The sequence below is a fragment of the Pleurodeles waltl genome, chromosome 1_1, assembly GCF_031143425.1.
Source record: "Pleurodeles waltl isolate 20211129_DDA chromosome 1_1, aPleWal1.hap1.20221129, whole genome shotgun sequence".
Lineage (NCBI taxonomy): Eukaryota > Metazoa > Chordata > Amphibia > Caudata > Salamandridae > Pleurodeles > Pleurodeles waltl.
The window spans coordinates 366,780,795-366,803,783 of record NC_090436.1 but is presented as its reverse complement, the minus strand read 5'-3'; the positions used below and the strand labels follow the sequence as shown (position 1 = coordinate 366,803,783).

General features: G+C 40.5%; 1 protein-coding gene across 3 annotated transcripts in view; it reads right to left on the bottom strand.

The window, feature by feature from the left end:
• SREK1 (splicing regulatory glutamic acid and lysine rich protein 1) overlaps nucleotides 1-22,989 on the bottom strand; it is a 423,414-nt gene that overhangs the window by 391,573 nt on the left and 8,852 nt on the right. For 2 of the 3 annotated variants that reach the window (XM_069222929.1, XM_069222938.1), the window contains exons 2-3: nucleotides 11,737-11,870; nucleotides 6,554-6,717 (exon numbers count right to left, since the gene is read on the bottom strand). In XM_069222929.1, the coding sequence (XP_069079030.1) occupies nucleotides 6,554-6,717; nucleotides 11,737-11,870 (298 nt within the window). Of the gene's footprint in view, nucleotides 1-6,553; nucleotides 6,718-6,981; nucleotides 7,106-11,736; nucleotides 11,871-22,989 lie in introns of all 3 variants that reach the window. The other variant, XM_069222949.1, reaches the window with a different exon arrangement.

Below are 22,989 nucleotides of genomic sequence, written 5' to 3'. Positions count from 1 at the left end.
TTAAAATGCATTTGATTTCGTTAGTGGAAGGCATGCATATGTCATGCCTTTCCTCAACAGCACCAGTAAAGTACTGAAAACATGCGAGGCTCCATGTTTTCCGTATGGTTTCTGAACTACTTTGTCTTTTTAATCCAAAGGCAGTGAAATCTGGCTGGGCAGTAGTCGAGCGCTTTGCATGACATCGACCCCGTTACATGGAAAAACAAAATGTAATGGCACACGTCTAAATCAAAATTATATAGAGTACATTAGAATAGAGTCCAAAATTGTGTCCTTTCTAAGTTTTGAAAAAACGTTTATTCCAGATGAATTTATATGCTCCAAATTATATTTGCCTCTGCAATTTCCAAATAGAAAGTGGTCTTGTTTCCAAAGTAGTAATGAATCACATTTTCCCGAATAACTTCAAATTCCACTTGATATTCAAGAGATGTTCAATTAGTCAATTTCCAAATACATTCTTAAATTTCACGTGCTTGTCTGTCAACACGCGTTTCATCCGGGGAGTGCCCCAGGACTTCTTCAGGACCTCCTAAAACAATATTTCCATAAACAAGCATCAATATATAAACCATATTGTACATTGGTAATCCCACCCTTGATGGTGAACACAGATATACATGCCTTTTAGTGGAAACCGTGCATGCGTTAATTCATTATATGTCAATGACGTTTCAAGACGTCCAACCATGCTATACTCTATTAGTACATACCAAAGTCTAATTAAATCAAACAATAGGCATTTTACCCCTTTAATTAAGTGTGAAACTAAACGTATTCCAAATTTGAAGTGTTAAAGAGTTAAAGTATTGAAAAAGTGCTCTATATAAACATGCTCCCAAAACAACTGGAGTATCTACCACAACAGTGCTATACACCCTATGTAAACCAACATACCACCATATAACCAAGCCCTAAGTATGAATACTAAATATATAGCACAAATTATGTACCTTATCATTTTTAAATATTGGTTTTCAATCCTTTTGCTGAAGGCTAAAGAATATATCTGTATGTCTGTCCCAATACAATCGACTCTCCTTTGCTCGATTTAAATATGCTATCACATGCATGTTTCGGCAACGCGTCCTACAATCAATTTCATTAAAGAGCCATATGTAAGCTGTCTTATATCAAGTATTCATCATAAAGGATAGACTATCCAGCACCCCTCCGTCTCTTACCTATATAATGTCTAGGTTTCTTTGTGATTCTGCTTGTACGCGGCGAGTGCACCCACTTTTAACAACCTGAATCGAAGACTGTTCCTCCGTGTCATTTTAAACAATGTAAACCGGACCACAAGCAACTCATTGTGGTATTTAGAAATGGCTGTCAAGGAACCTCTCTCAATGTTCACTTCATTAGTAGATCTGCTGAATGTGTATGGTAGCACTGGTGCTCATTCTGATGCCCCCTGGTAAGTCATCGCAATGTGAACCATCCAGCAGTTGGCTAAGTATTTTGGTTGCCGTCAGACCGGTGAGTTTGAGTCATGCAGGGCCACTGGTAAACACATTATTACATTCTACTGTCTAGAACACCTGTGTCAAAATATTATTTCTGACCATGTGAGAAGGACTCTATCAAACAATCTATCTAGATACCAAAGTTTCCTAGGGACCCAAGAAAACTGTCGGCCCCCAAGAAAACATGTAAGCAAAATCTAGGCTTATGATATGCAGAACCTCTGTGTAAAGAAATGGCTCCTGTTGCAGTTACCCCCCACTTTTTGCCTGATACTGATGCTGACTTGACTGAGAAGTGTGCTGGGACCCTGCTAACCAGGCCCCAGCACCAGTGTTCTTTCACCTAAAATGTACCATTGTCTCCACAATTGGCACAACCCTGGCACCCAGGTAAGTCCCTTGTAACTGGTACCCCTGGTACCATGGGCCCCTATGCCAGGTAAGGTCTCTAAGGGCTGCAGCATGTCTTAGGCCACCCTAGGGACCCCTCACTAGGCACAGACACACTGCTTGCCAGCTTGTGTGTACTGGTGGGGAGAAAATGACTTAGTCGACATGGCACTCCCCTCAGGGTGCCATGCCAACCTCACACTGCCTATGGCATAGGTAAGTCACCCCTCTAGCAGGCCTTATAGCCCTAAGGCAGGGTGCACTATACCACAGGTGAGGGCATAGGTGCATGAGCACTATGCCCCTACAGCGTCTAAGCAAAACCTTAGACATTGTAAGTGCAGGGTAGCCATAAGAAAATATTGTCTGGGAGTCTGTCAAAAACGAACTCCACAGCTCCATAATGGCTACACTGAATACTGGGAAGTTTGGTATCAAACTTCTCAGAATAATAAACCCACACTGATGCCAGTGTTGGATTTATAAAAAAATGCACACACAGGGCATATTAGAGATGCCCCCTGTATTTTACCCAATTGTTCAGTGCAGGACTGACTGGTATGTGCCAGCCTGCTGCTGAGAGACGAGTTTCTGACCCCATGTGGTGAGGGCCTTTGTGCTCTCTGGGGACAGAAACAAAAGCCTGCTCTGGGTGGAGATGCTTCACACCTCCCCCCTGCAGGAACTGTAACACCTAGCTGTGAGCCTCAAAGGCTCAGGCTTCGTGTTACAATGCCCCAGGGCACTCCAGCTAGTGGAGATGCCCGCCCCCTGGACACAGCCCCCACTTTTGGCGGCAAGTCCAGGAGAGATAATGAGAAAAACAAGGAGTCAATGGCCAGTCAGGACAGCCCCTAAGGTGCCCTGAGCTGAGGTGACTCTGACTTTTAGAAATCCTCCATCTTGCAGATGGAGGATTCCCCCAATAGGGATAGGAATGTGCCCCCCTCCCCTCAGTGAGGAGGCACAAAGAGGGTGTAGCCACCCTCACGGCTAGTAGCCATTGGCTACTAACCCTCCAGACCTAAACACACCCTTAAATTTAGTATTTAAGGGCTCCCCAGAACCTAGGAACTCAGATTCCTGCAACCTAAGAAGAAGAGGACTGCTAAGCTGAAAAACCCTGCAGAGAAGACGGAGACACCAACTGCTTTGGCCCCAGCTCTACCGACCTGTCTTCCCCACTTCTAAAGACACTGCTCCAGCGACGCTTTCCCCAGGGACCAGCGACCTCTGATTCCTCAGAGGACTGCCCTGCTCTAGAAGAACCAAGAACTCCCGAGGACAGCGGCCCTGTTCACCAAAGACTGCAACTTTGAAACAAAGCAGCAACTTTGAAACAACTTGTGTTTCCCGCCGGAAGCGTGAGACTTGCTACTCTGCACCAGACGCCCCCGGCTCGACTTGTGGAGAACAAACACTTCAGGGAGGACTCCCCGGCGACTGCGAGACCATGAGTAGCCAGAGTTGCCCCCCCCGAGCCCCCACAGCGACGGCTGCAGAGGGAATCCCGAGGCTCCCCCTGACCGCGACTGCCTGCTCCTCAGATCCCGACGCCTGGTAAAGACCCTGCACCCACAGCCCCCAGGTCCTGAAGGATCCGAACTCCAGTGCAGGAGTGACCCCCAGGAGGCCCTCTCCCTTGCCCAGGTGGTGGCTACCCCGAGGAGCCCCCCCCTTGCCTGCCTGCATCGCTGAAGAGACCCCTTGGCCTCCCATTGATTTCTATTACAAACCTGATGCGTGTTTGCACACTGCACTGCCGCCCCCGCGCTGCTGAGGGTGTATTTTCTGTGCTGACTTGTGTCCGTCCCCCCCCCCCCGGTGCCCTACAAAACCCCCGTGGTCTGCCCTCCGAAGATGCGGGTACTTACCTGCCGGCAGAGTGAACCGGGGCACCCCCTTCTCCATTGAAGTCTATGCGTTTTAGGCACCACTTTGACCTCTGCACCTGACCGGCCCTGAGCTGCTGGTGTGGTAACTTTGGGGTTGCTCTGAACCCCCAACGGTGGGCTACCTTGGATCCAAACTTGAACCCCGTAGGTGGTTTACTTACCTGCAAAAACTAACAAACTCTTACTCCCCCCAGGAACTGTTGAAAATTGCACTGTCTAGTTTTAAAATAGCTATATGTGATTTATGTGAAAAGTGTATATGCTATTTTGCTAATTCAAAGTTCCTAAAGTACCTACCTGCAATACCTTTCATTTGAAGTATTACATGTAAAATTTTAACCAGTGGTTCTTAAAATAAACTAAGAAAAGATATATTTCTATACAAAAACATATTGGCCTGGAATTGTCTTTGAGTGTGTGTTCCTCATTAATTGCCTGTGTGTGTACAACAAATGCTTAACACTACTCCTTTGATAAGCCTACTGCTCGACCACACTACCACAAAATAGAGCATTAGTATTATCTCTTTTTGCCACTATCTTACCTCTAAGGGGAACCCTTGGACTCTGTGCATACTATTCCTTACTTTGAAATAGTGCATACAGAGCCAACTTCCTACACTCTGTCCTCCAGTTAATCTTATAGTCTGATAAAGATGAGAATACTGAAATGTAATAAGGGTCCGACTGGTGCTGGGAAGGGGCATTGTCAAAAACATCTGCATAGAGCATGATCTTCTGTTAATCAGCAAGAATACGGAGTAACTCAATTATCTGTCTGGCATAGCTGCTGGCTGGATTCAAACATCTTCACGAAGATTAGTAGTGAGGGTGGCAGACCTGGTGGGAACAGTTCTTGACATGAAACAGATCTGATAAGAAGCCTCCATAATTGACTTGCACTGTCAGATTCTCACCACACCTATTAACCTTGGAGATGTTTGGGCCAGCAGCAAACTCAACATGACCACCCAAGTCAATGCCACCACCGACTAATGTTACCGTATGGTGAAAATGCGGAGGAAGATTTTCAAATGGGTCTCAATCAGCACCCCCGGAAAGCTGTCTGCACACCTTGGACTATGGGAACAGCTTCTATGCTGGGATCAACAAAAACCTCACAAGACTGCAGACTAATCAGAACTCAGCAACCAGAAACACTCTCAACCTCCCATGCTGCACTCACATCACACCATACCCATACCAGAAGATCCACTTGCTCCTCATTCATGAATGAGCACAATTCTAAATCCTCACCCATACTTTCAAGGCACTACATAAGGCTGGTCCAGTATGCCTCAATCGCATCTACTTTCACAAACCTTCAAGACACATCCGCTTGTCCAGCCTTCTACTTGCACGAATCCCACACACACCAAAAAACAGATCTGGCATTCAAGCCTCCTTGTACATCGCTCCAAAAGCCTTGAAAGACTTGCCTCTACACATAAGAGCCTTGTCCTCGCTTCCTGAATTCCACAAGAGGCTGAAGACTTCGCTTTTCAAGCAGTCCCACTAGGCCTTAGGTGTGCCTAGACTCACACCCACTTAGCCTCAGGATACCATTACGGTGATAAAGTGCTCTACAAATTTATAATACATAACTTAGTATATTAGTTTATTAGAAAGACTTCAGTTTCAGGTAACCCAGGGTACTTGTAATCTTGCTAGAACATGGATGTTGATGATGCAGTGGAGTAACGATGAGTGTGAGTTCCCTGTATGCTATTTTCTCACTCAGTTTTTTGTCATATTCTGTTTGTTTTTTTCACGGCCCCCTAACCACGCCAACCATCCCATACACAGATGTGGACCCACGCATCATCCTTGGTACTGCTCTTCCTTGAACTCTAACCACCACACGCTTTAGATCTAGTGCTATGTTTAATTTTGCACTGTGTACTTTACACTGTATGACTGCTACAAGTATCAAGCTTTATGTTCCCTGCCCCATTCCCTTATCTCTTGTTTTGTTCTTCCAATAAAAAACTGATAAACAAACAAACGAAAAAAGACTGATGCAAGTCCAAGTGGCAATCTATTCATAATATCCTTTACGATTGCCTTTAGAAATGCCCTGCATACTGTAATCAATGATTTGATGCTCGACAAAATTGTGGTGGCAAGGGGGAAATATAAATAAATCCAGCCCTTGAAGTGCAAACGGTTAACAATCTTCTTGTGGCAAAAAATGGCGTTAGATTTTTGTCTGTTTTGTACTAAACAGAAATAGTTTTGAGCAAGAAATTTTGGTGCGAAAGCTTTCGCCGATTTTTTGTTACTGCCATAGATGCACTATTTGTAATATGTTGCCTCAATTTGAATTCAACATATCATAGCATTAGATATCACTACCTATGTTGTCCACACTAATAACTGGACTGATGGGTGTAGATACAGTAATTGTAGGATTGTTTAGAAACTGCATTTGTTTCTTCTGATGTGCCTTAATTTCCCTCCTAAAAATGGCAATTTGTGAATCCACATTTTTTCACATTTGTCAATACACATTTTTTTAACGTTCTACAGTGGATTTCTGACTCTTGGCTACAAGGTAAACTATACTTCACCCGGAGCAGAGGGTGGTTTTTGCTGCTTAATATAAAGGTTGTGGTGGGAAAGTGCAGTATGCAGCAACTATCTGAAGAGAGGCTCTGGGGTTTTAACGCACAAGTTTGCACTATCATCCCCTTTTTTTTTTAAACTAATATTTTCAAGGATAGAAACAGATGTGCATCCTAAGTAAGTGAAAAGCAGATTAACACCCACAAATTTAGAAAGAATAATCTATACTTACTGGAGGAAGAGGAGCAGGCACAGGTGTAACAGATAACACTGGGTTTAAAACTGGTGTTGGAGCAGTGGTTGGTATTGGAAGCAAACCAGCACCTGGAATTAGACTAGCCAAACTAGGGGTTGGTGCCAATAATGAAAGAGCTTTGGATTCCTCTGGAATTTTACCTGCAAAGGCAAGTTACAAGTGTCAAAAACCACAGTTATTTATTCAAGCATTACACTTACCATAAACAAAACAAATAAAACAAAAATCACTACCAGATCCTTAAAAAAACACAACTAGGATATAAATCTTGAGTTTACCCTGCTCTACGAGGAGAAAACAAAAGTGAGAAAAATGTCAAAGACTAGCAATCTCTTTAAATGAATCATTCTATTTTTAATCTGAATAATGTAGACAAGTATTTAACACTTTGAGCTATGGGTCACCTGTACTGGAAACTTAATGTTCATGAACCAAACGATATCAAGCATGGACGCTTTTCCAGGGCGGTGTTTTCGCGGTGATCGAAAGTTGTGTTAGACATGACAACCGTTCGTGTTGGCTGCATCACTAATAGCACACAGAACATCAGATACAGAAAAGAAGACATTTTTTAAAGTTTAATCCCCAGAAATGTCAAATAACCAATTAGATAAAAATAAAAATAAAAAAACAAAATGATCTACTCAAAAGGGATCTATCCAACAGCAAGGTTTTAGGTAAAAGCTCATTTCTGGCAGTTAACCCGTCTACAAGGCATGCAAGCAACGATGGACCCTTTCATGCCAACAATTTCAATACAAATCTGGTTTATATAGTGCATGTTGTAAATCAAATTATGTTGGGTTATTGGAATGTTGGTGATAGTTATCTTGGAAGCACTTGTCATAACTAAACACGATACACATGATCAAGGGAAGGGTCACCAGAGTTCCCACTGCACCATATTCTTGAACTGAGCCAGCTGTGCTTCTAAGTGTAATCTGTTCTACTTAGACAATTCCAAGACCCATTAATAAACAAATTAGCTGATTTCTGAAAGGGTTCCATGAGAAAACTGAGAGGTCCAACATATTGATGCTCATAACTCTCGAGTGTGGGATAATAAGCAATTAGTTAGTCACCATTTTTTGTGGTGCAAACCATATGCAATTCTAATTAGGAGAGTGAAATAAAAGTCAAATCGCCTTCCTACAAACATCAGGGGAGCTCTGGGTAATTTCTGACCTATGTGTACACTGTGAAACAACGTACAGCTCTTTAGTGTGAGGACTGTTTAATAAGCAGCATCACAATGTTCCAGCTCTCAACAGAACCTTTCAATTAGGGTGAAAAAAAGGGGAAGGTACTTTGTTTTGGGGGGGGGGAGGGGGGGGGGGAATTCGACTGGAGTCTTAAAATCTGAGACATTACATATCATAGCCTGCCTCCTTTAGAATTATGAAATCTTTTTCAAAGAGCATCTACAATATCAGACTTGATGCATTTGCAAAGGTGATCCAGTTACTATGTTACAGAATCTTATGACCAGTACAAAGCTGTCAAACATTCTTTATCATATGAAATATCTAGTAGACATCTTGCATTTTCACACTGATAGCCCTCATTTGTAGTTAAAATGTTAAAGCACAATAATGTGTTTCAAGAGCTGTTAATAACCACCCATATAAACTGTTAAGAATAAATAGAGCACTCAACAGATATTTCCTTTCTACAGTAGGCGTAGGTGAAGGAAGAGTAAGTGAATGGAGCTAGCTGTGGAGATGCCTTCAAACAGGAAGTGCTTTGTTTATAAAAAAAAAAACAAAAAAAAAACGAGAAAAAAAAAACGGAGAGATCATGAAGACACTTTCCGTTTCAGAATCTCTTCAATGTGCTAGTTAAATGCACAAAAAAGGGTCACTCAAACCTATGCTTAGAATAGACTAACTTAACTACACGCTTAGTATTTTAATCACAAAGTTCCTTAATCACATTCTTGGTGTAACAACTGCATGCAATGAGATCTACAGTAAGCGAAATGGCTTGAGAAAACATATTTCAAGTATCTGGAAATCCTCAGGAAAAAACATTGAAGAATAAATTTGAGGCAGAATTCAACATGCAAGCAGGACCACTAAAATCAAGAATGGGAGAGAGTAAATACCTAATCCTACTACACCTAGCTAGGGGTTTGTTTCAATACTAACTACCCCCAAACTAACATGTAATTGGCAAGTGTTTAAATAGTAATCAGACAAAATCCATCACCTTCCACAGAAAAATATGATTTTACAATTTACACAGTTTTACAGAACTGAGAATGCAGTTCAAAATAAAGTGAAAGAGCAAAAAAATAAACGGGACAAAAGAAAAAAAAAAAGAAAAGGAAGAATAAAAAAAAACAGAGAGAGGGCGTCCATCTTCAGCAGCCAGACTCCGACCTCATTTCCCCATGAAGGATTCCCTTGACGTCTGGTTTAGTGGCTTGGCAAACAATGCCTTACACAGGCAAGTCAAACAGGTCTGCCTTGGCCAGTCTAGTCATCTAATAATGCACACATATCACAGAAAAAACATACAAAACCAAATTAATAGTTAAAATCCATCTACCAGTATTTGAGGACATTAAAATAAAGTTAGAAATGAAGGTTTAGAATCCACGTTAGTTATGTTTCGGGGCTTCTTTAATGTTCACAACCAAGTACTTGTTTTAAAAGAAAAGCCTAAACTTCAGCACAGAGGATTTTTTTTAGATGTCTTAGGTGCTGTTCAACTTCTAAATATTATACATGAAATAATAGTATGTCCTAAACACAATACTAAACTTTGCACATTTGGAAAAAAGTTAATATCTCTTAACTGTGTAACATGTTGAGAAATTATCGTCAAACTCAGTATTTCTAGAGGAACTATCAGGCCTTTTCAACACAGCTGCACTGAAGAACTAAGTGAGTTCTATGGTACCTCGGCAGGGTTAAAACTTTAGTTTTCTAGCAAACAAACTGAAAAGCTATCATTATTAGACTTTTCCAGTTAATGACAGGCAACACCACACAACTTCAATTTAGACGTAAACCCATTGTGGTTTGTCTTTTTTAAAATATTACTGGGTCCCAATCATGGATAGGTGAGGAACTGCAGAACTTTTCAGCGTCCAGTGGCTCTTGTACCCTTAACAAGGTTCCAACTCCCCCAAGCCACTAAGTTTTTCAGTCTACTACTGAAGTAATCACATCAGCAGCAACTGGGCTGAAGGTATAGGTAGAGGAATAGCCAATGCAGCAAGCTTGTGTTATTATTACAATGTTTAATCTGATGTTACATTTCTTGCTGACGATGGATCACAATCTATTGCAATACTTTTACATGGGCACCTTCCTAACCTTAGTTGTAATTCCCATTAGTAAATAGCAGGTTTGTTTCAGAGCGATAGTTGTCTCTTGTTAATCACCTCTACATAGGTACCACAGGTGTTGCAAAAAATATGGCAACAAGCATTTGCATTTATATGGCATTAGATCCTGCAGTAACCTTCTGTGATGCAAAGAGCGTTAATTAGACTAATAGCTGGAAAATTATGCAAGTGAGTGAATGTAGGGTGGTACCGGCGAAGGGTTGTCTTGGGGAAAATAAGTATTATTTGAGTGAAATCCTAAAGGCAATGAGTACAACCACCACTTTTGATCTAAAACATATTTGAGGAAGAGATGAGATAAAAAGTGATCAAGTTAAGTGCTTGATGATGGCCCGCTACAGAAAGCAACTAAGGAAAGAGAAAAAAAATCTAGCATGGTGGTATCGCTTCACTGTCTTGTGCTTCTAAAACAGGAAGAACAGTGCAAGAGAGGGTTGGCCACTACACCTCAAATTGAGCAGGTTAAGACAATTATTTTACTGTTACTCTTCTACATATCACAATATATGTTAGCATGCTTAACTTCGCTGTTTTTTAACCATAAAAATGTGTAAATGAATTAAAATGAAGTTATAAGCGGGGGATTCTTGGGGACATCTGGAAAAAAAATGCACAGTACCTACTCTTTAAAAAAAAAAATAATAATAATTAAACAGACTAAGGCTAGTATATCATATGTGGACACACAAAAAAATGTAGAACTGGATGAGTGAAGAGGCACGGCTATTAGATTCAGGCAAAAGGTCAACCACGTCATTTAGAAAAACTGGCTCTTAGACAAAAGTCTGTTGTTATTTTTGTTGGAAAACAGGTTTCATGAGTGATGTAATTGGGGCTCAACTCTACAGCTCCTGTAATCCAAACACAAACAGATATGGAGGGAAGCTAATTACATTTGTAGTGTATAGCCTACCAACAACTGAGTATTATTACGGTAACAGTTGTAATGGACTACAATATCAGAATGACTTAAACCTATCATATTCTGGTGAACACACCGATACCAATAACTCCATGTAAAGCTGATCTAGCTCTAGCTAGAGTAACACAGTGAGCAATGCCCTTCAGAATCACGTTATCTCAGCAGTTTGATACAGAACGGTCCAGCACACACAGAGCACTCGACATACTGTTCTGCGAGCATGGGCCATTTTATGCTTCTTTGCCTGTGATAGGAGTTTTGCAAGCAACAACGTATTCTTATATTAGCACTGACAGAACAGAGGTTTTTAAATCCAGGCATTTATTGACTGCCAAATTGGCAATTATGTTTAGAAAACGCACCCCGAGGCATGTGCGTATTATTCAAGACAAAGTGAGCACATTTTGGCAACCAGAGCGGACGAGGATTTAAATTTAATATTTCAACGTACATGCTTCAAGTTACCAGAGGTTACACACCAAACCACTATTTAGCCTGCATTTTTCACCTACACACTATTTCTCACAAAATCTACAGGTATTTAAATTACGTTTTGTGCCACAAAACACAATGAAAAAAGGAAGACAATATGACACTGCTAGGCCTATTTCGGAACAGCATGTGAATATCATTCAACTTAATGCGAATATGAAGAAAAAACAACACCCATTTAAGCTCAAAAAGGTCAAGGTTTTAAGAATGTACTATAAGCAAAAGTTATACTTTGCTTACATTTATTGAGGTAGCTTTCACTTAATTTTTTTTTTTTTTTTAAGTGCTGCCAAAAATTATGACCCATTTGTCTAAGTCAACAGAACTGAAAAAGTCAATTAACATACAGGACAGAGACTAACAGTTAACAAAAGTATGTGGAATACCAACCTTCTACACATGGCACAACTATCAGAGCTCTGTCAATAAAAACCGTGTTAGTTAGATGCTGGGCCACACCAACACTTGAAGGCTCACGATACCTTATATAACATACTTTGGAGGAAAAAGCAAGAGGGGTGTTGCTGCAAGATAAAAAGAAAAGCCATCAGTTTTTCAACATAGTTTGACTTATTTGTCCCTATAAAACATTTGATCATGTAAATTACAGTCTAGATAACAGATTACTAACAGTGCAAGCTCTAGAAAGAGCAATCATAACAGATTTTAAATACAATCGTCGAACATTGTGGAAATTTCTAGCCACCTGGAATGTTAGTCACCCCAAAAGGCCATATTTGTTGAAACTGGCATGCTTTGGCAGAGCATATCTTATTTATCTATTTTAGAGCTCTCAGAAATTAAATCATACCACTAATATATCACTGCAACAAAGCGGTCTGCTGTAATTAGTAAAACATTTAGGAAAAACTGACTATTTGCACATCTTTCAATATAGATTTCTTTTTTTCTCAACTCAATGTTGTTCTATTGTACATTATCTGTACTAGGAGCAAAATAAACCAATATCTAAAAAGATTTTGTTCACTTGGGCACAAAAAGTGATATATGCCAATTTGGATTATCATCTTGAACCTGAAAGCAAAGCTTTCCTCAAGTGAAGATTACAAAATTTCCCCCCACTTTACATGTTGGTGGCTTAACGTGATTTACAAACCTGGAACAACACGGGTTTTATTACCACAAGTAATGGTGCCCCACCCCCTCATTTCACAAGGTTTTCCTGTGACTTACAATTCTGCCTGGCTAACAAAAACCCAAGTCAGCACTACTGAGGGACGTGATCAAACATTTGCTATTGTGACCATCCTTATGAATGGAGCTGAACATCTCAAAACTTGTGGTGATTTATCACACATGAACATAGCAAGAGTAAACCTCATTCACTTTTATGTACATGATACACAGAAATGCTATTGTTATATTCTGAATTTCGCTCGCCAATGTTTATACACATGTGTAGTGTTGTGTGTATTCCTGAAGTGCACTGTCATCCACAAGTGTATCCTGGTGCTGGAAGTGATGGCAGTCATGTGAAATGCATGTGTTCCACCAGGAACAAGAAGAATTTCAGTTGGAAATGGGCCAGTATAGGGTCATCAAAGTAGCACGCGCTTCAAGTCTACTTAGTAAAGCTGTTTCAGGATATCTCAAGAACATTGTTCTGAGGAGCTTTAGAAACCCAAACCTGTTAAGACTGGTGAAACTCCAACAGAATACAGAAATTGTATTTGTAAGGAGACTTTCAGAAGTCATTTATTTATTAATTAAAGAATAGTATCCTGGCACTGAATAAAGACAGTTTAACAGCAGGCCCAACGGGAACAATCTTCAAAAAACACAACTACTTAGGAAACCGCCCAGCCTTAAGTCCTTTTCTAGAAGCTGAAGCCCTTCTTGGTCTGTTCAATACAAGTTTCGCTGTCATGACCTGAACTCTGGATAGGCGCAGTAGTAAATAATCAGGGGTACGTAACAGTAGAACATTACAATAGTCCAGCCTGCAAAGAATGACACTGGGTACCACTGGTGTGCTAGCTCAAGAAGGAAGCATGGGGAAGATCTGCTGCAAGATTTTCAGGAGCGAACAGCATATACCTGCAGTGTTGTTAACATGGCTGTCTAAGCTGGGCTTGCTGTTGGAGCACAACCCCCATATTCCGCACCGCATTCACCTTTTGCAACCTTGCCATCTGATGGAAAAGGCCACAACTCGGGGGGGGAGCAGTGGGAGGTTGGGAGAGTCTGCTATGATTAGTGAAAAAAAATTAGCAAAGGTTTTCCTGACTGAAGTATCCATTCTGTGCCAGTGTCCAGGACACTTTACATTGCAGAACAATGCGACTCCTCCCAGGCACACAGCAGAAGGTAAGATCAGTTTGATAAAGTTACGAGTGTGCTTACAGCAATGAAAAAGATTTCCAAATGCATACAGAGTAACATTTCTTTCATAAAAAGGCAACTATGCCCCCTAAGAGTTATGTTTTCTTAATGCTTTGACCTCATCCAAAAAGGATATGTTCAACAAGAACTTTTTAAGCTCCAACTGTTTTGAAACAAAACCGGGGACCTGTTCTAGGGTACCCTGTTATATGTACCCTTGAACAAGCAATTTATGGATCTCAATTCACCATGCAGACAATACTGAAACACTAATCCATGTCCAGTTCACTTCTCATAACTAAGCACCACACAGGCCATTGAGCAAGTAAAAGCATGCACGTGTTGGTAATGAAAAAAATATACTAAAGGCAACTGACATACGGTAACATAACTTTTCATTAAGCCTATGGTAGGTCTTCTTTATTGCAATTCGTTCGACCTCTAAAAAAGTGAAAAATGTTCATATATGGTTTCAGTTTTGAACGTGCTAAGAAGCCCAAGATAGCATGCCATTGTAAACTCATCATTAAATGTTCATCTCAGTGTCAACCAGCAAACTCTAGAGAGGCTATGTTGGCAGGCAGCAAGTCTCAAGCAAGACAAAGCAACCAACCCAGGCCCAGATGCTGATCAATCAAATAAACAGAGAATAAAGACTGGTAAGTGCCATGCACCCAGAAGCACGAGTGAGTGTAAACCATCAGAGCATACTGCATCCAGACAAATAACTAGAAAGGAAGCAATCAATTATTTTTCTTGTGCCCCTTCTGAATGCTAGAGTAGGTGGAGGTATTCAAAGGCCTGGGTATGGATTTTTTTGCCCTCTTATTAGCAGGACACAGTATATACGTAAATCATTATTTGGCTAGTAAGGCCTCTGCAAACTTTCAGTAGAGCATCCCTCCAATTCGCATCAACTCTGGAATACGTAGGAATGCTATCAAAAATTGAAGGTGCAATGTTGTGTCACGGTCAATGTCTGCTTGAAACACCATCACTGGTAACTTTGTATTTTTCTGTTCAAAAAGGACTCAGCCAGATACCATAAATATTGGGTCAGATACTACTAACTGGAATGTGCAGTGGGGACCATACATTATCTGGCGGAAATGACTGAATACAAGATACTGGCAAAGAATGTAGGCTGTGCGGGTTTGCTGGTTAAAGAGAAAAGCACATGCTCTATAAATTGTGCAGAGGGTGACAATATGATAGGACTTAAAATCAATTTAAGTAAGGTCCCACTATAAAGTGCTGACAAGTTTCCCTGGGTGGGTCAATTGTAAGTATAAATAAAAAAGCTGCCTCGACTGGTTTATTATCCTTTGATTCACCGTTCGGCAATCCATATCCAGCAGGAATACAAGTTTTTTGTTTATGGAATATCTGAGGAAACATAAGTAATATACTCTGGACAACATGAAATATCTAGCCTCTATGAGAGCAGCATCAGATAGATTTTAAGTTCCATCACAGCATCAATAAGGCTGAGCTTTCAGGGATCAACCAAACAAGAAAACCACTTGAATAAAAATCAAAAAAAAGAAAAGAAAAAAGAAAAAGGCTTGCTGCCATAAGTGTAGAAAAAGAAGAGTGGCCCATAGACGATATTTGAGAGCAGGGTCAACATCTGACAACAGCAGTTGTACAGTAGATTTTTTTTAAAATAAGCACAACGTGTACAAACTCAGAGGTGTGGAATTCCTATAACCGACATTCAGGACATATTGTTTGGGGTTAAGGGTAACAAGTTTTCAGGCTTTCTTGTTCATTTTATCCTTGGGATAAGTAAACCCTACTAAATGCAGCACAAATCCTTTGGCAGCCAGTTTACAGTACCACATTATGGATCAGGGAAGGGCATTGTCTGAAGTGAAGGCAATATTTCTGTCCATGTTGATGCTGTTAAAACTTGCATTCATGGCTCATTCATATATAGCTTTTATTATTCGGGTGAGCACTGTAAGAAGATGAAAGCTCGGCCTCCACTACCAACAGTGGTTCTATATTGGAAATGTGTACACACATTTAAAATGTTTAGCACCATGAGACTGCATATAGAGCGCCTAGCATGCTCTCTTATTAGATGCAAATGTTTGCAGAAGCTTGAGTATAAGACTGATGATTCTTTGAACTCAAAATAAAATATTCAGAAAAAAAATGCAACTAGGAAATAAACTACTATGAAAGTTTAGGTACCATTTCCCTGAAGCATCATTTAGAAAAATGTGTTGATGCAGGCTAGTATTGCCAAAAGAATCATAATGGGAAAAAAAAAAAAAATCTGTGTAAATAGTTTCAACAAGATTAGGGGGAACATAGAAATAAACAAGCATTGGCACAGCCAATAGGCCTGACATTGGTAGTAACTCTCTTGGTTTTGTCAATGCGTGTCTTTTTCTGAAATGTTTTTTGTAAAACTTTGTTGGGGGAACTGCTGGGCCCTCAACACTATAATACTGGCAAAAAGCAAACACTGCCACAGTGGGTCCTTGCACTGAACACAACTATTGTGTGTGCTAATATGCTCCTTGTAAATGAAGCAGAATGCTGTCACTCACAGTGAAGTCAGTTGATAGACCGAATTTTAATAAAAAGAAAGTGTTTTGGTTAATGCCAGGCCTAATGAGGCACAGTTATTAAAGTCACAAATGTGCATCCAAGGAATATGTCTTTGCATTAGTGAAGATTTATGGCTTTCATAAGGTCACAAGAATTTACATGAGTAGGCCAGCAAATCATACAAGTAAATAATATTTGGGAAATCTGTGTGTGTAGATCTGTTCATGCGAAAATCTGTCCAGCATTTACAAACTCACTTAACCTCTAACCACTTTTTTCCCCAACCCTAGAAAGTTTTACTTCTGCTCATCAGGAGTAAATTTCCAACCTTTCTCAACATGGGAAAAGATTAGAGAAGAGCTGGCTGAAACCCCTAAAACCTGAAAGTTAATAAGTTTACACAGACTCAATGGGCAATCTAACCCTGGAACTTTTGCTTACTGCTATCTCCAATCCCACTATGTATCTGCGGAGAGGTGGCACAAGAAGGTAATTGCTAGTATTCAAACCCTATTATAGTATGAGCCTTCGTATATTCAGAGAGGTTATTATCAAAGCTCTTTTATAATAAGATGCGTGCCTTAAGTTGTTGCTAAACACCATGGCACTAAAGGGGCAAATTGATTATTTTACACGACAAGCAGGTTCATGATGCAACCAGCCCCACAGACAAGTAGATATTTTATTCAATTCCAGACCCCTGCACGACAATTTTTACATTTGGAAATCTGTAAATGTATACATTAGGCCATACCGGAACAAAGGGGTGCTGGAAACTTTAACAACTAAATTTAAAGAGGAGTGTTACTGTTAACTTTAAAAAGAAAAAGAGGAAAAAAAGCAGAATACCACCTATGCACTCTAACTTGTTCAGTTACACAAGTACACATTACTGATTAGAACTATATTGTATACTGCTATACTACAGTCACTATGCAGAAGTACAGATCCTGTTGGACTGGCACTTTGCAATGTGGATACATGCTAAATAAAGGGAAAATCTGTGTTCAGGTCTGTTACATGAATAGATGACTGCACAAGTTCAGTGGATGGAAAAATTCTTCTTTGGCTTAATTTACGTTTCTTGCAGAACTGCAGTAAAACAAAAGGAGAAAAAGGATAAAGCAGTCAAGACCTCACAAGATGAAGAGTCAGTAAATGGTAATCGAAAACTTCGTTTTTTTAATACCTCTGATGACCAGTGACTTTTTGAGGGCACTTATGCATGCAGAAAAAGAACTTATACAATGCACAAATTATTATAATTTTTAAGCAACTGCATTTCGCTAATATCCAGTGATGTGCAGGTCTCTGTGCGCAAATGAACCAAATGACTTTGCCATCACATAAAGGGTAACATAGGAGAATAAACCTTGATACTGAGCAGTTATCTAGATTTTGACATCCCTAGCTCTTCTACAAAACATGATAGCACTACAGAATTAAAGATACAGGCAGATAGCGTGATGACCCAATAGCCATTAAACTCAGATACCTTCAATAATGCAGTCATGTAACACCACTAATATGCAAGCAGCAAATATTTTCAGTGAAATGGACAATTCTTGGTTAAAAAGAAGTGCATCAAAACCAGGAATGGATAAAGGTAACCTTTCTCTGGTAAAGTTAATTTGGAAACTTTGCACTGGTGAAGCAGGCAAAGATTTTCTGACTTCACTGATGGGAAGTATCCAAATCCAGAGAGCTAGGCTACTTTCCATTTGCAGATGTCCCACCATGATCTTTGGACATCATGCAACTGGATAGCAGTTTTAAATCTGAAGATAAGATGGGATGATAAAGTGGGAAATCTAGAGTTCCGAGGCTGTGCCTGGACAAGGAGACGGGATTATAGGGGGAGGGAGTGTAGTGTACCAGGAGACGTAATGCCTCTGGTGGCAACAGCTAACTAGGTAGCTGCCACTTGCAGCTGGTTAATGGTTTCTCACTGCAGCAAAAAGTGTCTGACATGGTTATATATTTTTCGGTCTGACCCGACAGCAACGCTTTCTGCAAAAACTATTGTGACCAATTCTTTATTATGCACAGAATGAGCTCTGGCTCCATCCAAGGGAAGTAATACTCTGTCTCCTCACACTATTGGCTCACTCCATCTCCTAGAGAATTCAATTCTTGAAAATTATACATGTACTGTATACCCAAGGCACTTTTTCACGCCATCCTAAATTTTGGGAGGATTGGCATGGGAGCCTGACCATAAGATGGCCACCTTAATGGTTTATCCCTTTGTCCAATTAAACAGCATAGTGGTAAAAAGGCCAAAGTCTTGTGAGATCAACAATAAATGCTGCAATCGCGTAAGATTTGGGGCACCTACAATCTTGGTTGCGTGTATTTTTCAGTAAAACTATGTTTGTGATGATTGATGGAATTAAATTACTGGAGATCTCCACACAGATTTCTTCATATGACAAGTATAAATAGGGCAAACAATATTTCCTTGCGTTAATTAACTTTCTTGCGATCTCCGATTAATATGAAGGTCAAAGGTTATTGGGAAATTTACCAAAATAATTGAGCATACAAAATTCGACCTTTGCTGGTAGACTTAGGCAGACTTGCTGCCTTCACTCATTTCGTTTTTTAATTGAAAACATTAGAGTAATGCAAGGAAGACATCAGTGGGAAAGTGACAACTTTCAGTTAAACATTCCCCACACCAACTTACTAAGTGGCTTTCAATGTGGGCTATAGCACCCGTGTTCAGTCATCGCGTCCAAGAGAAGCAGGCCACTGCAAAGAATACCAATATAAAGCTTGAACAAATAATGCACTAGTGGTCAAAGACTAGGGGGCATTTTGTATCACACCTTGCTCCCTCTACCCCCCCAACACACACACCTTGCCCTCACAATTCATGGACATTTTTCGTTAATAAGTATCCTAACTTCCTGTCTCAAATATTTATTTTTCTCTATAAAATGCATTGTGCATTTACTTTCCAACAGTTTCTCACCATGAGATAAAGATTTCAGTAATTTTTAGGTAGATAAAAGCCAGGGCATTAGCCTTGGAACTGCTATAAGCAGATTATCTGCACCACACAGTTTAAGTTATTGGACACTGCCTGTACGAAAAATCAGAAATTACAGGGACTTGGACTAATTATACTGATCATAATTTATCATTTAGTGCCATTGAGGATGTATTTTTTAACTAACTTTAGGACACAAATATATTTTCCTCACCTAAACACTGAATGTACTCACAAAATAATAACAAGACCTTTAAACGCATAAGATGCAATGGTTCATTTTACATATAAAAAGGTTTTTAAAATAGAACTGATCTCTAAAAAGATAAGCTACAAAATGTCATGCTTTATCCTAAATGTGTTCAGCTAACAGGCATGCAAGTATTCATAAGCAACAAAATGTTTAAATACAAGTAATATATGCCTATTTGAAGCATTTCCATGTTAAAAATGTAGTACATCTGCAACTTACACATTTTACACAAGTTAACTCCTTTTGCACTAAGAAACATCTGGCAAAAATGCATATTAAATATTGTCTATACAGGAGTCCAATTTCTTATTAGTAACAATGTTGCTTGGGTCTGCCTACAAACCAAAAAACGCCTCTCATTGACAACGCGTCTTTATATGCAAGCTACTTTTTAACCCCTTCGCTCTCAGCCCGTTCACCCCCCCCCTCAGGTGCCAGGCCTTTTTTGGGGGCAGTTTGTGCTTAGGGCCTCAAAACTTTTTGTCCACATAAGCTACCCATGCCAAATTTGCGTCCTTTCCCCCCCCCCCCAACATCCTAGGGATTCTAGAGGTATCCAGAGTTTGTGTGTTCCCCTGGAGGAGACCAAGAAACTAGCTAAAATACAACACAAATTATTTCATTAAAAAAAATATGGGAGAAAGGGGCTGCAGAAGAAAGCTTGTGGATTTTTACCTGAAAATGGCACCAACAAAGGGTTTGTGGTGCTAAAATCACCATTTTACAGGAACAGGCAAACTTAAATCAGAAAATCACATTTTCAAGACAATTTTAGCATTTTACTGGGACATACCCCATTTTTACTATTTTTGTGCTTTTAGACTCCTTCCAGTTTGTGACAGAAATAGGCGTGAAACCAATGCTGGATCCCGGAAAGCTAAACATTTTGGGAAAGTAGACAAAATTATGAATTCACCAAGGGGTCATCTGTGTAGATCCTACAAGGTTTAGCTACACAAAAATAACAGCTGAAATAAAAAAATAATGAAATTGAGGTGAACAAAAAAGCCATTTTTCTCCATGTTTTACTCTGTACTCTTTTCCTGCAATGTCAGATTTTCAAAAGTAATATACTGTTACGTCTGCTGGACTATTCTGGTTGCGGGGATATACTGGGCATGTAGGTTCATCAAGAACCATAGGTACCCAGAGCCAATAAATGAGCTGCACCTTGCAATGGGTTTTCATTGTATACCTGGTATACAGAAATTCATTTGGTGAAACATAAAGAGTGAAAAATAGGTATCAAAGAAACGTTTGTATTTCCAAGATGGGCACAAGATAAGGTGTTCAGAAGCAGTGGTTATTTGCAGATCTCTGAATTCTGGGGTACCCATACTAGCATGTGAATTACAGGGCATTTCTCAAATAGACGTCTTTTTTTACATACTGTCTTACATTTGGAAGGAAAAAATGTAGAGAAAGACAAGGGGCAATAACACCTTTTCTTCTATTCTGTGTTTCCCCAAGTCTCCCGATAAAAATGGTACCACACTTGCGTGGGTAGGCCTAAAGCTCATGACAGGAAATGCAACATGGACACATCACATTTTTACATTGAAATCTGACGTGTTTTTTTTTTTGCAAAGTGCCTAGTTGTGGATTTTGGGCTCTAGCTAAGCCGGCGCCTAGGGAAACCTACCAAACCTGTGCATTTCTTTTTTTTTTAAACTAAACACACCTAGGGGAATCCAAGATGGGGTGACTTGTGGGGCTCTCATCAGGTTCTGTTACCCAGAATCCTTTGCAATCCTTAAAATTTGGCCCCCCAAAAAAAAAACACTTTTTCCTCACATTTCTGTGACAAAATGTTCTGGAATCTGAGAGGAGCCACAACTTTCCTTCCACCCAGAATTTCCCCAAGTCTCCTGATAAAACTGGTACCTCACTTGTATGAGTAGGCCTAGTGCCCCCGAAAGGAAATTTCTGTGTGGGATTACCGCACCGGCGTTCCCCTGGGTCTCCTGGTAAAAATGATACCTCACTTGTGTAGGTGGGCCAAGTGTCTGTGACAGGTAAGAGCCAAAAACAAGTTGAAAACTAAGGGAACTAAAGAAGAAGAAAAAAAAAACGTTTTTAGGTTGAAAAGTGGGGTATAATTTATATCAGTATAAATGTGACAATACTGGGTGTTTAAGAATTTTGTGGATTTCTGCAGATTCCGGAAGGTTCCATCACAGAAATGTGGGGAAAATGTGTGATTTCCAGCAAAGTTGGAGGTTTGCAGGGCACAGTGGGTAAGAAACTGGTGCAGGGTGCATGTGATGGACACCACCCTGGATTCACCCAGATTTTTAGTTTTCAGATTTGTCTATGTCTCGTAGATTTTTCTACATAGCAGCGTCCCAAAGTCCAAAAAGTGCAGCCCGCTCCATTCCAAGTGGGACAATCAAGCTCTCATGGCCCAAATGTAAAACCAAAACCCAAAATAATCAAAATGTCCTCTTGCTCGTCGTTGGGTAAGATGTTTTAGTGTGTGGGGGGACAGCTGAAAGACTGTTACCCCCTTCAGTTGGGGTGGGAGCATAGCCATGCCCATACTGGTTGATAGCTACCACCCCCCTATTTGTTTTTTTAATTCCCTGGCATCTAGTAGGCTTTCGGCCCCCTGGGGGAGTGAATCAGGGGTAATTGCCCCACCTGCCCACCTCACCGGTGAGCAGAACAATGTTGTCCCCATTTATCTGAGGTGAGGGTACGATCATACCTCCATCCTTTTTTATTTTATATAATAATAAAAAAAATCTTTCCTGGTCTCTGCTGGGCTTTCTGCCCCCTTCCCTAAATGTGGGCAGATGGGCCTTCCACAAAATAGGCCGACCTGCCCCCAAGGGGGGGCTGAAATAGCCAACAGTAATGTGCCCCATGGGGAGCGACCCTGGCCCAAGGGGCTGACCCGCCCCGCCCCCCCCCAAACACACACACACCAATCCCTAGTGCTTAGGCGGTTTCTACTACCCTCCCCCGTGGGCAGATCAGCCTAATAGAAATAGGCTGATCCGTCCCCAAGAGGGGCAGAAAACCTAAAATTAATTTGCCCCCAGGGGAGCGACCCTTGCCTATCTGTAAAAAAAATTTTTTTAAAAAAATGTTTTTTTTTAATCCACGATGCCTAGTGGTTTCTGAATGGCCTAATAAAAATAGGCTTATCTGCCTCCAAGGAAGGCAGAAATGGCCTAAAATACCCCCCACTTCACCCAGGAGCAACCCTTTCCTAAGTGGTTGCTCCCCATCTGCAAACAAAAATGTAATTTTTATTTTTTTTAAATCCCTGGTGCCTAGAGGTTTCTGCCCCCTTGTGGGGGGCTATCAGCCTAATTAAAATAGGCCAATCTGCCAAATGGCCTAAAAAAAAATTGCCCCCGGGGGAGGGACTTGCCTAAGGGGTCACTGCCCATGAATGAAATTGGCACAAAAAACAAATCCCTGGTGTCTAGGGGTTTCTGCCCCCCACACCCCCTTGACTGGCCTAAGAAAGATAGGTCGATCT